This window comes from Gorilla gorilla, chromosome 3 (assembly GCF_029281585.2).
Source record: "Gorilla gorilla gorilla isolate KB3781 chromosome 3, NHGRI_mGorGor1-v2.1_pri, whole genome shotgun sequence".
NCBI classification, from domain to species: domain Eukaryota; kingdom Metazoa; phylum Chordata; class Mammalia; order Primates; family Hominidae; genus Gorilla; species Gorilla gorilla.
In genome coordinates this window covers 123,914,445-123,928,702 of record NC_073227.2, presented here as the reverse complement: position 1 = coordinate 123,928,702, position 14,258 = coordinate 123,914,445, and the positions used below count along the sequence as shown (strand labels likewise).

The 14,258-nt window shown below is 36.9% G+C and overlaps 1 protein-coding gene across 1 annotated transcript in view; it reads left to right on the top strand.

Moving 5' to 3' along the window:
• TACR3 (tachykinin receptor 3) overlaps positions 1-14,050 on the top strand; it is a 129,846-nt gene extending 115,796 nt beyond the window's left edge. The window contains exons 4-5 of the mRNA XM_004040220.4: positions 10,516-10,712; positions 12,211-14,050. Coding sequence (XP_004040268.1) covers positions 10,516-10,712; positions 12,211-12,523 — 510 coding nt within the window. The 3' untranslated portion in view covers positions 12,524-14,050. The remainder of the gene's footprint in view (positions 1-10,515; positions 10,713-12,210) is intronic.
• The last annotated feature ends 208 nt before the right edge of the window (positions 14,051-14,258 follow it).

Sequence of the window (14,258 nt, the reverse complement as noted above, 5' to 3'; positions counted from 1 at the left end):
AAAAAGACAGCAGTAACTTCTGCAGACTTAAATGTCCCTCTCTGACAGCTTTGAAGAGAGTAGTGGTGCTCCCAGCATGCAGCTTGAGATCTGAGAATGGGCAGACTGCCTCCTCAAGTGGGTCCCTGACCCCCAAGTAGCCTAAATGGGAGGCACCCCCCAGTAGGGCCGGACTAACACCTCACATGGCCTGGTACTCCTCTGAGACAAAACTTCCACAGGAACGATCAGGCAGCAGCATCTGCAGTTCACCAATATCCGCTGTTCTGCAGCCACTGCTGCTGATACCCAGGCAAACAGGGTCTGGAGTGGACCTCTAGCAAACTCCAACAGACCTGCAGCTGAGGGTCCTGTCTGTTAGAAGGAAAACTAACAAACAGAAAGGACATCCACATTAAAAACCCATCTGTACATCACCATCATCAAAGACCAAAGGTAGATAAAACCACAAAGATGGGGGAAAAAAAGAGCAGAAAAACTGGAAACTCTAAAAAGCAGAGCACCTCTCCTCCTCCAAAGGAACACAGCTCCTCACCAGCAACGGAACACAGCTGGATGGAGAATGACTTAGAGGAGTTGAGAGAAGAAGGCTTCAGACAATCAAACTACTCCAAGCTACAGGAGGAAATTCAAACCAATGGCAAAGAAGTTCAAAGCTTTGAAAAAAAATTAGACAAATGGATAACTAGAATAACCAATGCAGAGAAGTCCTTAAAGGACATAATGGAGCTGAAAACCAAGGCACGAGAACTACGTGATGAATGCAGAAGCCTCAGTAGCCGATGCGATCACCTGGAAGAAAGGGTATCAGTGATGGAAGACAAAATCAATGAAATGAAGGGAGAAGAGAAGTTTAGAGAAAAAAGAATAAAAAGAAATGAACAAAGCCTCCAAGAAATAGGGGACTATGTGAAAAGACCAAATCTACGTCTGATTGGTGTACCTGAAAGTGACAGGGAGACTGGAACCAAGTTGGAAAACACTCTGCAGGATACTGTCCAGGAGAACTTCCACAATCTAGCAAAGTGGGCCAACATTCAAACTCAGGAAATACAGACAACACCACAAAGATACTCCTCGAGAACAGCAACTACAAGACACATAATTGTCAGATTCACCAAAGTGGAAATGAAGGAAAAAATATTAAGGGCAGCCAGAGAGAAAGGTCAGGTTACCCACAAAGGGAAGCCCATCAGACTAACACCTGATCTCTCAGCAGAAGCTCTACAAGCCAGAAGAGAGTGGAGACCAATATTCAACATTTTTAAAGAAAAGAATTTTCATCCCAGAATCTCATATCCAGCCAAACTAAGCTTCATAAGTGAAGGAGAAATAATATCCTTTACAAACAAGCTAATGCTGAGAGATTTTGTCACCACCAGGCCTGCCCTAAAAGAGCTCCTGAAGGAAGCACGAAACATGGAAAGGAACAACCAGTACCAGCCACTGCAAAAACGTGCCAAATCGCAAAGACCATCAAGGCTAGGAAGAAACTGCATCAACTATCGAGCAAAATCACCAGCTAATATCATAATGACAAGATCAAATTCACACAAAATAATATTAACTTTAAATGTAAATGGGCTAAATTCTCCAATTAAAAGACACAGCCTGGCAAATTGGATAGAGTCAAGACCCATCAGTGTGCTGTATTCAGGAAACCCATCTCACATGCAGAGACACACATAGGCTCAAAATAAAGGGATGGAGGAAGATCTACCAAGCAAATGGAAAAGAAAAAAAGGCAGGGGTTGCAATGCTAGTCTCTGATAAAACAGACTTGAAACCAACAAAGATCAAAAGAGACAAAAAAGGCCATTACATAATGGTAAAGGGATCAATTCAACAAGAAGAGCTAACTATCCTAAACATATATACACCCAATACAGGAGCACCCAGAATCATAAAGCAAGTCCTTGGTGACCAATAAAGAGACTTAGACTCCCACCCAATAATAATGGGAGACTTTAACATCGCACTGTCAACATAAGACATATCAACGAGACAGAAAGTTAACAAGGATACCCAGGAATTGAACTCAGCTCTGCACAAAGCTGATCTAATAGACACCTACAGAACTCTCCACCCCAAATCAAAAAAATATGCATTCTTTTCAGCACCACACCACACCTACTCCAAAATTGACCACACAGTTGGAAGTAAAGCACTCCTCAGCAAATGTAAAAGAACAGAAATTATAACAAACTGTCTCTCAGAGCACAGTGCAATCAAACTAGAACTCAGGATTAAGAAACTCACTCAAAACCGCTCAACTACATGGAAAATGAACAATCTGCTCCTGAGTGACTACTGGGTAAATAATGAAATGAAGGCAGAAATAAAGATGTTCTTTGAAACCAATGAGAACAAAGACACAATATACCAGAATCTCTGGGACACATTCAAAGCAGTGTGTAGAGGGAAATGTATAGCACTAAATGCCCACAAGAGAAAACAGGAAAGATCTAAAATTGACACCCTAACATCACAATTAAAAGAACTAGAAAAGCAAGATCAAACACATTCAAAAGCTAGCAGAAGGCAAGAAATAACTAAGATCAGAGCAGAACTGAAGGAAATAGAGACACAAAAAACCCTTCAAAAAATTAATGAATCCAGGAGCTGGTTTTTTGAAAAGATCAACAAAATTGATAGACTGCTAGCAAGACTAATGAAGAAGAAAAGAGAGAGGAATCAAATATACGCAATAAAAAATGATAAAGGGGATATCACCACTGATCCCATGGAAACACAAACTACCATCAGAGAATACTATAAATACCTCTACGCAAATAAACTAGAAAATCTAGAAGAAATGGATAAATTCCTTGACACATGCACCCTCCCAAGACTAAACCAGGAAGAAGTTGAATCTCTTCATAGATCAATAACAGGCTGTGAAATTGAGGCAATAATCAATAGTTTACCAACCAAAAAAAGTCCAGGACCAGATGGATTCACAGCCGAATTCTACCAGAGTTACAAAGAGGAGCTGGTACCATTCCTTCTGAAACTATTCCAATCAATAGAAAAAGAGGGAACCCTCCCTAACTCATTTTATGAGGCCAGCATCATCCTGATACCAAAGCCTGGCAGAGACACAACCAAAAAAGAGAATTTTAGACCAATATCCTTGATGAACATCGATGCAAAAATCCTCAATAAAATACTGGCAAAACGAATCCAGCAGCACATCGAAAAGCTTATCCACCATGATCAAGCGGGCTTCATCCCTGGGATGCAAGGCTGGTTCAACATATGCAAATCAATAAATGTAATCCAGCATGTAAACAGAACCAATGACAAAAACCACAAGATTATCTCAATAGATGCAGAAAAGGCCTTTGACAAAATTCAACAGCACTTCATGCTAAAAACTCTCAATAAATTAGGTATTGATGGGACGTATCTCAAAATAATAAGAGCTATCTATGACAAACCAACAACCAATATCATACTGAATGGGCAAAAACTGGAAGCATTCCCTTTGAAAACTGGCACAAGACAGGGATGCCCTCTCTCACCACTCCTATTCAACATAGTGTTGGAAGTTCTGGCCAGGGCAATTAGGCATGAGAAGGAAATAAAGGGTATTCAATTAGGAAAAGAGGAAGTCAAATTGTCCCTGTTTGCAGATGACATGATTGTGTATCTAGAAAACCCCATTGTCTCAGCCCAAAATCTCCTCAAACTGATAAGCAACTTCAGCAAAGTCTCAGGATACAAAATCAATGTACAAAAACCACAAGCATTCTTATACACCAACAACAGACAAACAGAGAGCCAAATCATGAGTGAACTCCCATTCACAATTGCTTCAAAGAGAATAAAATACCTAGGAATCCAACTTACAAGGAATATGAAGGATGTCTTCAAGGAGAACTACAAACCACTGCTCAATGAAATAAAAGAGGACACAAATAAATAGAAGAACATTCCATGCTCGTGGGTAGGAAGAATCAATATTGTGAAAATGGCCATACTGCCCAAGGTAATTTACAGATTCAATGCCATCCCCATGAAGCTACCAATGACTTTCTTCACAGAATTGGAAAAAACTACTTTAAAGTTCATATGGAACCAAAAAGGAGCCCGCATCACCAAGTCAGTCCTAAGCCAAAAGAACAAAGCTGGAGGCATCACGCTACCTGACTTCAAACTATACTACAAGGCTATAGTAACCAAAACAGCATGGTACTGGTGCCAAAACAGAGATATAGACCAATGGAACAGAACAGAGCCCTCAGAAATAATGCCACATATCTACAACTATCTGATCTTTGACAAACCTGAGAAAAACAAGAAATGGGGAAAGGATTCCCTATTTAATCAATGGTGCTGGGAAGACTGGCTAGCCATATGTAGAAAGCTGAAACTGGATCCCTTCCTTATACCTTATATAAAAATTAATTCAAGATGGATTAAAGACTTACATGTTAGACCTAAAACCATCAAAACCCTAGAAGAAAACCTAGGCAATACCATTCAGGACATAGGCATGGGCAAGGACTTCATGTCTAACACACCAAAAGCAATGGCAACAAAAGACAAAATTGACAAATGGTATCTAATTAAACTAAAGAGCTTCTGCACAGCAAAAGAAACTACCATCAGAGTGAACAGGCAACCTACAGAATGGGAGAAAGTTTTTGCAACCTACTTATCTGACAAAGGGCTAATATCCAGAATCTACAATGAACTCCAACAAATTTACAAGAAAAAAACAAACAACCCCATCAAAAAGTGGGTGAAGGATATGAACAGACACTTCTCAAAAGAAGACATTTATGCAGCCAAAAAACACATGAAAAAATGGTCACCATCACTGGCCATCAGAGAAATGCAAATCAAAACCACAATGAGATATCATCTCACACCAGTTAGAATGGCAATCATTAAAAAGTCAGGAAACAACAGGTGCTGGAGAGGATGTGGAGAAATAGGAACACTTTTACACTGTTGGTGGGACTGTAAACTAGTTCAACCACTGTGGAAGTCGGTGTGGCAATTCCTCAGGGATCTAGAACTAGAAATACCATTTGACCCAGCCATCCCATTACTGGGTATATACCCAAAGGATTATAAATCATGCTGCTATAAAGACACATGCACAAGTATGTTTATAGTGGAACTATTCACAATAGCAAAGACTTGGAACCAACTTAAATGTCCAAAAACGATAGACTGTATTAAGAAACTGTGGCACATATACACCATGGAATACTATGCAGCCATAAATTATGATGAGTTCATGTCCTTTGTAGGGACATGGATGAAACTGGAAACCATCACTCTCAGCAAACTATCGCAAGGACAAAAAACCAAACACTGCATGTTCTCACTCACAGGTGGGAATTGAACAATGAGAACACATGGACACAGGAAGGGGAACATCACACACTGGGGACTCTTGTGGGGTGGGGGAGGGGGCAGGGATAGCATTAGGAGATATACCTAATGTAAATGACGAGTTAATGGGTGCAGCACACCAACATGGCACATGTATACATATGTAACAAACCTGCACGTTGTGCACATGTACCCTAAAACTTAAAAGTATAATAATAATAAAATTTAAAAAAAGTATTCTAATCAAAACAAGAAGTTTTGTTTTGTTTTTTGTCACACCAAGCTGACCATTTTTATTCCAAGCATTTAGAATCAATCAATCTTGTACCAACAGAGAAATGCAAACCAAAACCACAATGAGATATCATCTCACACCAGTTAGAATGGCAATCTTTAAAAAGTCAGGAAACAACAGGTGCTGGAGAGGATGTGGAGAAATAGGAACACTTTTACACTGTTGGTGGGACTGTAAACTAGTTCAACCGTTGTGGAAGTCAGTGTGGCGATTCCTCAGGGATCTAGAACTAGAAATACCATTTGACCCAGCCATCCCATTACTGGGTATATACCCAAAGGATTATAAATCATGCTGCTATAAAGACACATGCACACATATGTTTATTGTGGCACTATTCACAATAGCAAAGACTTGGAACCAACCCAAATGTCCAACAACGATAGAATGGATTAAGAAAATGTGGCACATATACACCATGGAATACTATGCAGCCATAAAAAATGATGAGTTCATGTCCTTTGTAGGGACATGGATGAAACTGGAAATCATCATTCTCAGTAAACTATCGCAAGAACAAAAAACCAAACACCGCATATTCTCACTCATAGGTGGGAATTGAACAATGAGAACATATGGACACAGGAAGGGGAACATCACACTCTGGGGACTGTTGTGAGGTGGGGGAAGGGGGGAGGGATAGCATTGGGAGATATACCTAATGCTAGATGACGAGTTAGTGGGTGCAGCGCACCAGCATGGCACATGTATACATATGTAACTAACCTGCACGTTGTGCATATGTACCCTAAAACTTAAAGTATAATAATAAAAATAAAATAAAATAAAATAAAAAAATTAGAAGATAATATTGCCAAAATTTAAAAAAAAAAAAAAGAATATGACCCCTAGAGTTTTCTAAATAGTTGTCAGCGTTTTAGTTAATTTCCTAAGCTAATTTTTGCTTTTACAATCCAAACCTCAAAATCATCCATCCTACACTAATTTAATGTGATGAATAAGAACAACTGTAGGCATTTCAGTTCTAATCTGTACGGTATACAAAAATCTAAGATCTTTCCCCTTCGATACATGAAGGAATGGTATCCAAAGTTTATTCTCACTAATATATGAGGACATGCAGTTCCATCCTGCCTACGTAGTTAGATTCTTAACTGCTAAAAATAGGCACTATAACTTTGTAAGGGCTACATTACATGTCCCCACTTTCCTCCTTTATCCTGCTTGTAAGTTTCCAAGGGTAATGGGTGGCTACCCACTTAATAACATTATTAAGACACGATGAGAGATTTGAACCTTCTCTGTCCCAGATTGTCATCTTGCCTAAAAATCTCAAGAATTTCTGAAAGTTTACCACCTGATTCTCTTTTCTGTTTAACAGTTCATAGCCTGTCTGCACTAGTACCATTGTTCAGCCATGCAATACAGTGGTAACTGCTCATAGCACCTGCACATCTATCATTGCTCAAGCTTCATGCTTCAAAGAGCTCTTTTCTTTGGCATTTTATCAGGAGGGTGATTTCAGTTTTGTGATTTCAGCATTTCACAAAGCAAGACAATTTCTCCCATCCAAGAGCCTACGTTTGCATTCACATCAAAACTAGAGTCCAGAGAGTTCATCATCTGAAATAACACTACAAGATTTTGTAAGCAGAGTGCCAAGGTGTAACAGTATTATATAGAAATAAGTACAGAAAATATATTATAGCAGCTGTTTCACTTATAAACATTTCTGTAGAGTTTTTTAAGCTTTTCTTAAAATTTTTAAAATATGTTTATAAATCTTTCGCAAGAAGTCCTAAAGGCCCTCTGTATGTGAGTTAAAAGCTATCTGAAGTCTCTGTTCCATTTTCCACATGCATTTTAATTTTTGCATGTTTTTCTGAACTTTTTGCACTATGAAAATTGAAATTTTTCTAAAAGGACTGATAGCCTTAGTAGGTTTTCAGCAATTGTCGGAAAACAGTTTTGTGCATAGGGAGTTTGTAGTCAGTCTGTATAAAAGATTCAAATACAATATATGTTAACATTCTCAAAGATATTTTACTTGCTCTTAACATTTGCTTAGAATGAAATCTAATGCTTTCATGTGCCCCATGAAAATAATTATATTAGGCCGGGTGCAGTGTCTCACACCTGTAATCCCAGAATTTTGGGAGGCTGAGGTGGGTGGATCACAAGGTCAGGAGTTTGAGACCAGCCTGGCCACTATGGTAACACCCTGTCTCTACTAAAAATACAAAAATTAGCCAGGCGTGGTGGCACGCTCCTGTAATCCCAGCTACTTAGGAGGCTGAGGCAGAAGAATTACTTGAACCCGGGAGGCAGAGGTTGCAGTGAGCCAAGATCGCACCACTGCACTCCAGCCTGGGTGACAAGAGTGAGACTCTGTCTCAAAAAAAAAAGTTATATTATTTTTGGACTCATTCTCTTTTTAAATTTGTTTGCCTTGAAAGCAGAAATAGCAGTAAATTTCATGCTTATTTTACATACACATGTCCATCTTAAATGAAAACCAAATGATACTAGTAATTGATAACTGACTAAAATCTTGGACATTACTTAACTGTCTGTGTCTTTCAGTTTCTTTTGTTTTATAGTCACTTTCACTTGTTCATTTAAAAAATTTCTGAGTACCCTTTATGTATGAAGTCCAGTCTAGGTGCCTGAAATATACAAATGAACAAAACAAACAGAAAATCCTTGCTCTTTTGTAGTCCAGCATCAGGAGACACAAAGAAAAAACATAACAAACTGAAGAGAAAGAGAAAGCTAAGAGGTTCTAGGAGGGCTGGAAGGGCAGATTGTGATTTTAAATTAATTGGTCAGAATAGCACTCAAAGAAAAAATGACAATTGTGCAACGGCTTGAAGGAGGTGAGGTACTTAAGCCCTGGGAATCATGGTTAGAAGAGTGTTCTAGGTAGAGGGAGGAGCCAGGGAAAATAATCTATGGCTGGAGCTTAACTACCCTGTTCAAGGAATAGTAGAATGCTCACAAATTCAACAATGAAAACATCAGTAGACTCATTTCATTTAGTCTAATATCCTCTGAGCCTACAGTTAGTAGGCATGTATTGAGTCATTCTTTATTACAATAAACTAGTACATTCTCATAAATATTATTTTAAATTTTATCTGCACATGTTCATACTCACATTTCAATGCACGCATTTTTATTAAAATTATACATTTCCTTTCTTTCATTACATTGTAAACTTCAGGATGAGGAATTGGTCCTCAACCACTATATTCTCAATGTTATTTTCTAGACTCAAGATATTCAACAGATGTTTTTATCTGTAAATAGAGGGTAAAAAGACAAGAAAGATCTTGGTTACATGAATCACAATGGTCAGATCTTTGGGTTTTTGCCTCAATTTCCTAATGTGCAATTGAAAGACAATTAATTAATTGTTAAATACGTAAAATATTGCATAAATGTAAATTAAATCATTTGTTTTTCACAAATACATGAATTATGAATAGGAAATCTGAGAAATAAAATGCAGAAATACAAAAGCAGTTCTTCAGAAGAAAGCAATGTAATTTGAAGAACACTGGGAAAATCAAAAGATATTATGTGATGTGGCCAGTGATGACATTTTGTGAGCTGTTGACCTGGATTTTCAACTCTGATGGCCAATTTCCATCTGCTCAATGCTGGTCACCTGGATGGTACAGTGATTTGGCCCTTAGGGAAGAGTTACCTTCCACATTCATCCATTTCATGCTTTGCCTATTTCTAAAATCATGTCTCTCCTGACTAAACCTTGCCAACCTTCATCTGAATCCCTAATTTGCAGTCAAATGACAAGTCCATTTCATAAATACTGTATCTTCCTAGTTCCGAGGTGCCTCACAGGCCCTTTACATCAGAGCTTTCCCTGATTTGTTTTAATCTGACTGCAGGTAAGCTTCAAAATTGTTTAGCTTAAAGTATCTTATTTTAAACTTTTTACTATTTCCAAATTCCCAAAAGAGATATGAACATTGTTCATTGTACATTGCTATTTATTATTCATTCATTCTATATCTATTTATCTCCAGCTATATATCAAGGACTGTGATAGATGCTGGGAGTAAAAAGATAATTAAGACATTCTGTCTTCAGGAATTTTAGGCCTAGTGGAAGAGAAATAATAGCTGACATTCTACTTTGATTAGAGCTATCCAGGATATTATCATTCACAAGTATACAATCAAAGGAAATGGCCTATGCTTACCAAAGTCATAAAAGCTAATGCATAAAACAGTTGCATAAACCAATAATCTATTTGCAAATCTAAAGTTAGTATTTTCCTCACACTAATGTGAATATTTACACATAATCACTATTTGGGGAAATCTTCCCCAATATCAGATTATAAGATAAACCAAATTAATATTCATAAGGTTACGTAGTGAGCAGGCTATTAAAGAAATCTAAATAGTCTTAAGCTATAGTCAGGCTATAGAAGAGTACTGACTTGAACAAACCCAGCCCTAGCAGCCTAGTAAACCTCCATAGTGACTTAACAGTTGATTTCCTGGAGATAACATCTCCACTATCGTACAATGCAGGCTACACAGCCACATCCTAGTTCCTATCTCTCTCTGTTCCAGGCTCTCTGGGTTTTTGTAAACACTGATTTTCTTCAGGCCAATCAAAATATATTTGTCCGTGTTTGAGTTAGCACTACCCATTCACTTAGATAGGTAGAAATGAATAGTGACATAGCATAATTTCTTAAGACTTACCTTAGGCAACTGTCCATATATTGCTTCACCATTTTTTAATATATTGACTATTCCCTAGGCATGATGTGTATTTAACTGTATTGGCAGAAAAGCATGATTTGCAATAAGCTATTGGAACTATTATATTTAATGAGTATTATATTTGTCAAAAATGACTTTTTTTCTTTATAGGTTGTCAAAATGATGATTATTGTTGTCATGACATTTGCTATCTGCTGGCTGCCCTATCATATTTACTTCATTCTCACTGCAATCTATCAACAACTAAATAGATGGAAATACATCCAGCAGGTCTACCTGGCTAGCTTTTGGCTGGCAATGAGCTCAACCATGTACAATCCCATCATCTACTGCTGTCTGAATAAAAGGTAAAAACAAAACTACGAAATGCAAGTTGCTTGTCACACCCACCTTCGCTGGAAACATACAATGTTGTTCCATTTTCTTGGTGCACATTCAAAATGCAGAAGGAAGGGAAAATTTAAGAATTCACTGAGAGAGGCACAGGCTTTATCTTTCAAGACCCCCATACACACTTTATAAAGCATCCCACATTAATAATTAGATGCCCCAAATAATGATCTTGGGGTTCTAACTGGATGATTCTTCTATGGGCCAACTTCTTCCTCCAAAACCTCAGAATTTTACCTGCCAAAGAAAAAGAAGTGCCCTCATGATTGAAGGAGAATTGAAAATATGCTCAAATCCTCAAAGAAATGAAGATACTTCCTAGAAATTCTTGAATAATTTCTATAAGATGGAGAGATGATGGCATATGTGAGCGGACTTTATTAAAAAGGATATGTTATAAATAAATAAACTTTGAAGTAGAAGGTTTTGTAAAAACAATGGGAACTCCAATCCTCCTTCCTGCATTGTGAGGTGGGGTGAGTAAGAGAGCGTGCAGCCTCTATGGAGATGGCTTGTGAAGAAATCACAGTGGTCAAGGGAAAGATGTTTATAAAGTTAAAAAATGAAAAGTGAGAATATTTGTAGTCAAATGTAAGACTAGAAAAAAAAAGATAAATCTGCTTTCCAGATAAAAACGCCTTGGTTGTATTGGTCAGCACATGAAGGGATAGGGTTAAATTTCATAGGGCTGGTAAGTCCTGTAATAAACCAATGTGTTTTTTTCACAAGTAGAATTGGGACTTTATGTAAGTAACTGCATGAATTAAATCCTAAGCTCTCTTCCCAGTTGGGGTTCTACCACACTGTGCCTTAAGTTTGTTAAATACTTAATTAACTCTTGCTTTTTTTTTTTCACTAATTGCACAAGCCATATCTCAATTCCCGCCACCCCACAAGCATTACATCCACTTTTAATCAACTTCATTTAATGGTTTACAAAGATAATGATTTTGCACTTTCATATATAATTAGATAAAAATCATCAAGATTAGCAATTAATTCTAACATTAAATGAGACTTTAATTTATAAATGTGTAATCATTTCTGAAAGAAACTATTTTGAAATATATCATTTTTAAGTGCCTTAACTGGCCAGCCTAAATCAATTATATTTATGTAAATGTATACAATTATTATAGAAAAATGTACTGTTTCTTTAACATATTGATTACCTGATGCTATGCGTTTGCTATTGATGACTTCTCACTGATGGGAATGAGATGCTTTTCATTGCTGGGAATCAATGCTTCTCATTAATGGGAAATTAAGATTCAATTCAAACAAGAACTAAACGACTAACAACAATACTGTGACATAAATTCTAAGAGCCTGGCTAAAAACCAAACTCAAAAACTGAGTTGTTATAACTGCCTTACGTAGAATTTTCTGTGGCAGCTGAAAGACATATCTGCTTGAAAAAATAACTTTTTCTTTCTGTGGCCTGCTTTTCCTCAGATTTCGAGCTGGCTTCAAGAGAGCATTTCGCTGGTGTCCTTTCATCAAAGTTTCCAGCTATGATGAGCTAGAGCTCAAGACCACCAGGTTTCATCCAACCCGGCAAAGCAGTATGTACACCGTGACCAGAATGGAGTCCATGACAGTCATGTTTGACCCCAACGATGCAGACACCACCAGGTCCAGTCGGAAGAAAAGAGCAACGCCAAGAGACCCAAGTTTCAATGGCTGCTCTCGCAGGAATTCCAAATCTGCCTCCGCCACTTCAAGTTTCATAAGCTCACCCTATACCTCTGTGGATGAATATTCTTAATTCCGTTTCCTGAGGTAAAAGATTAGTGTGAGGCCATCATGGTGCCAGTCTAGGACCCCATTCTCCTATTTATCGGTCCTGTCCTATATACCTTCTAGAAGCAGAAAGCAATTTTTAGGCAGCTATGGTCAAATTGAGAAAGGTAGTGTATAAATGTGACAAAGACACTAATAACATGTTAGCCTCCACCCAAAATAAAATGGGCTTTAAATTTATTCTTTGAAAACTCTGAATTATTATATGCAATGAACAAAAATATGTCAGAAAAATACTTGTAAACTCACCAGTCTGTCTCATTTACAAATTGCAATATACATTTGTGACATTAAAATGACATAGTTTTTCCAAGAGATTAAAGAATCTTTAAAACATAATATTGTAAGTGAAGGGAAACAAAATCTGTATAAAATCTGTATAAAATAGGCTTTTTTGCCTAGAGATATAAAATGGGAAAAAAAGTTAAATGATTCATTTTCCCACTAGAGTAATGGAAAATTAACCTCAAGAAGTAGGAACTGAAAATCTTTGCTCAAGAAAACTCATTTTGTAGAATGTAAAGATTTAAAGATTTCTTCCGTGGCATTTAACTGAAAAGGAAATCTAGTTAAATCATTAGGCAAATGTATATTTCATTCTCTTGATTTTTTTTCTGAGAAAGTGAAATTTTAAAAAATTGTATACTTTTTGACCATTACTTATTTTTGAATACCAAGCTAAAAAGTAGTCAGTTAAGACCCTAAAAATATATAGAAAATTCCTATCATTTTTTATTTTTCACAGATTTTTTAAATAGCTAGATTATAAAACGTAAAGGTACATTCCAATAAATAGAGGAAGAATACTATTTATGTTCTCTTCCTCTCCCCTCACTGAGAATAGAATAAGGACTAGGAGAAAATATCTTCAAAGGCAACTCCTTAGGGAAAAAAAGTCACAAGTGTGACAAAAGAATATATGGTTGAAAAATACCAATATATGTTACATATGAGTAAACTAGGCAAGGTGTAGACAAGTGAATTACCTCTTAGAAAACAAATCTGCACAATAGTTTGGATACATGTAAACTAATACCAGCTGAGCAAGAGGGTGAGTTTAACACACATCCTTCCACAGAAAGACCTTTTCTTTCATTTGCTTAGATTATTCAGAAGTCTTACCAGAAAGAAATGAGATAATAGTCCTAAGAAAGCATCACATTTACTACAAGAAGATATATACTAGCACATTTCTGAGACTCATAACATAACAAGAAATACTTTTAAGTGTAAAAAGTAACATCCAGGCCTCAGTGCTTACAGATCATCTTTCCTTGAATTAGGGATACTGTTAATCCTGCTCAAGAAAGCAGAAACTTTTTGAGAATGTGAATGTGTAGTACGAACTTCTCCTTTAAACTCTTCAGTTTGATTTTTAAAGATATTTGTCTAAAATAATACTCTCTAACAAACACTTTATTGTTGTGCCTCCACCAATATTAAAACAAAATGTTTTTGAAGAACAGAATAAAAGCAAATATTCAATGGCAAATCATGGTCTATTTCTCAAATCTCTTCCCTATTTTGAAGCCAAAACCAGAAATATCCAATTGTTACAAAATGTTTGGAGTCTAAACAAGCTAAACATATGTGTTCCAGCTGAATTTCTTCTGATGATACCAATAAACAAAGAGACACACACACACATACAAATGTGCCTACACATTCAATCATTTAATGAATGCAACAACTTCAAAGAA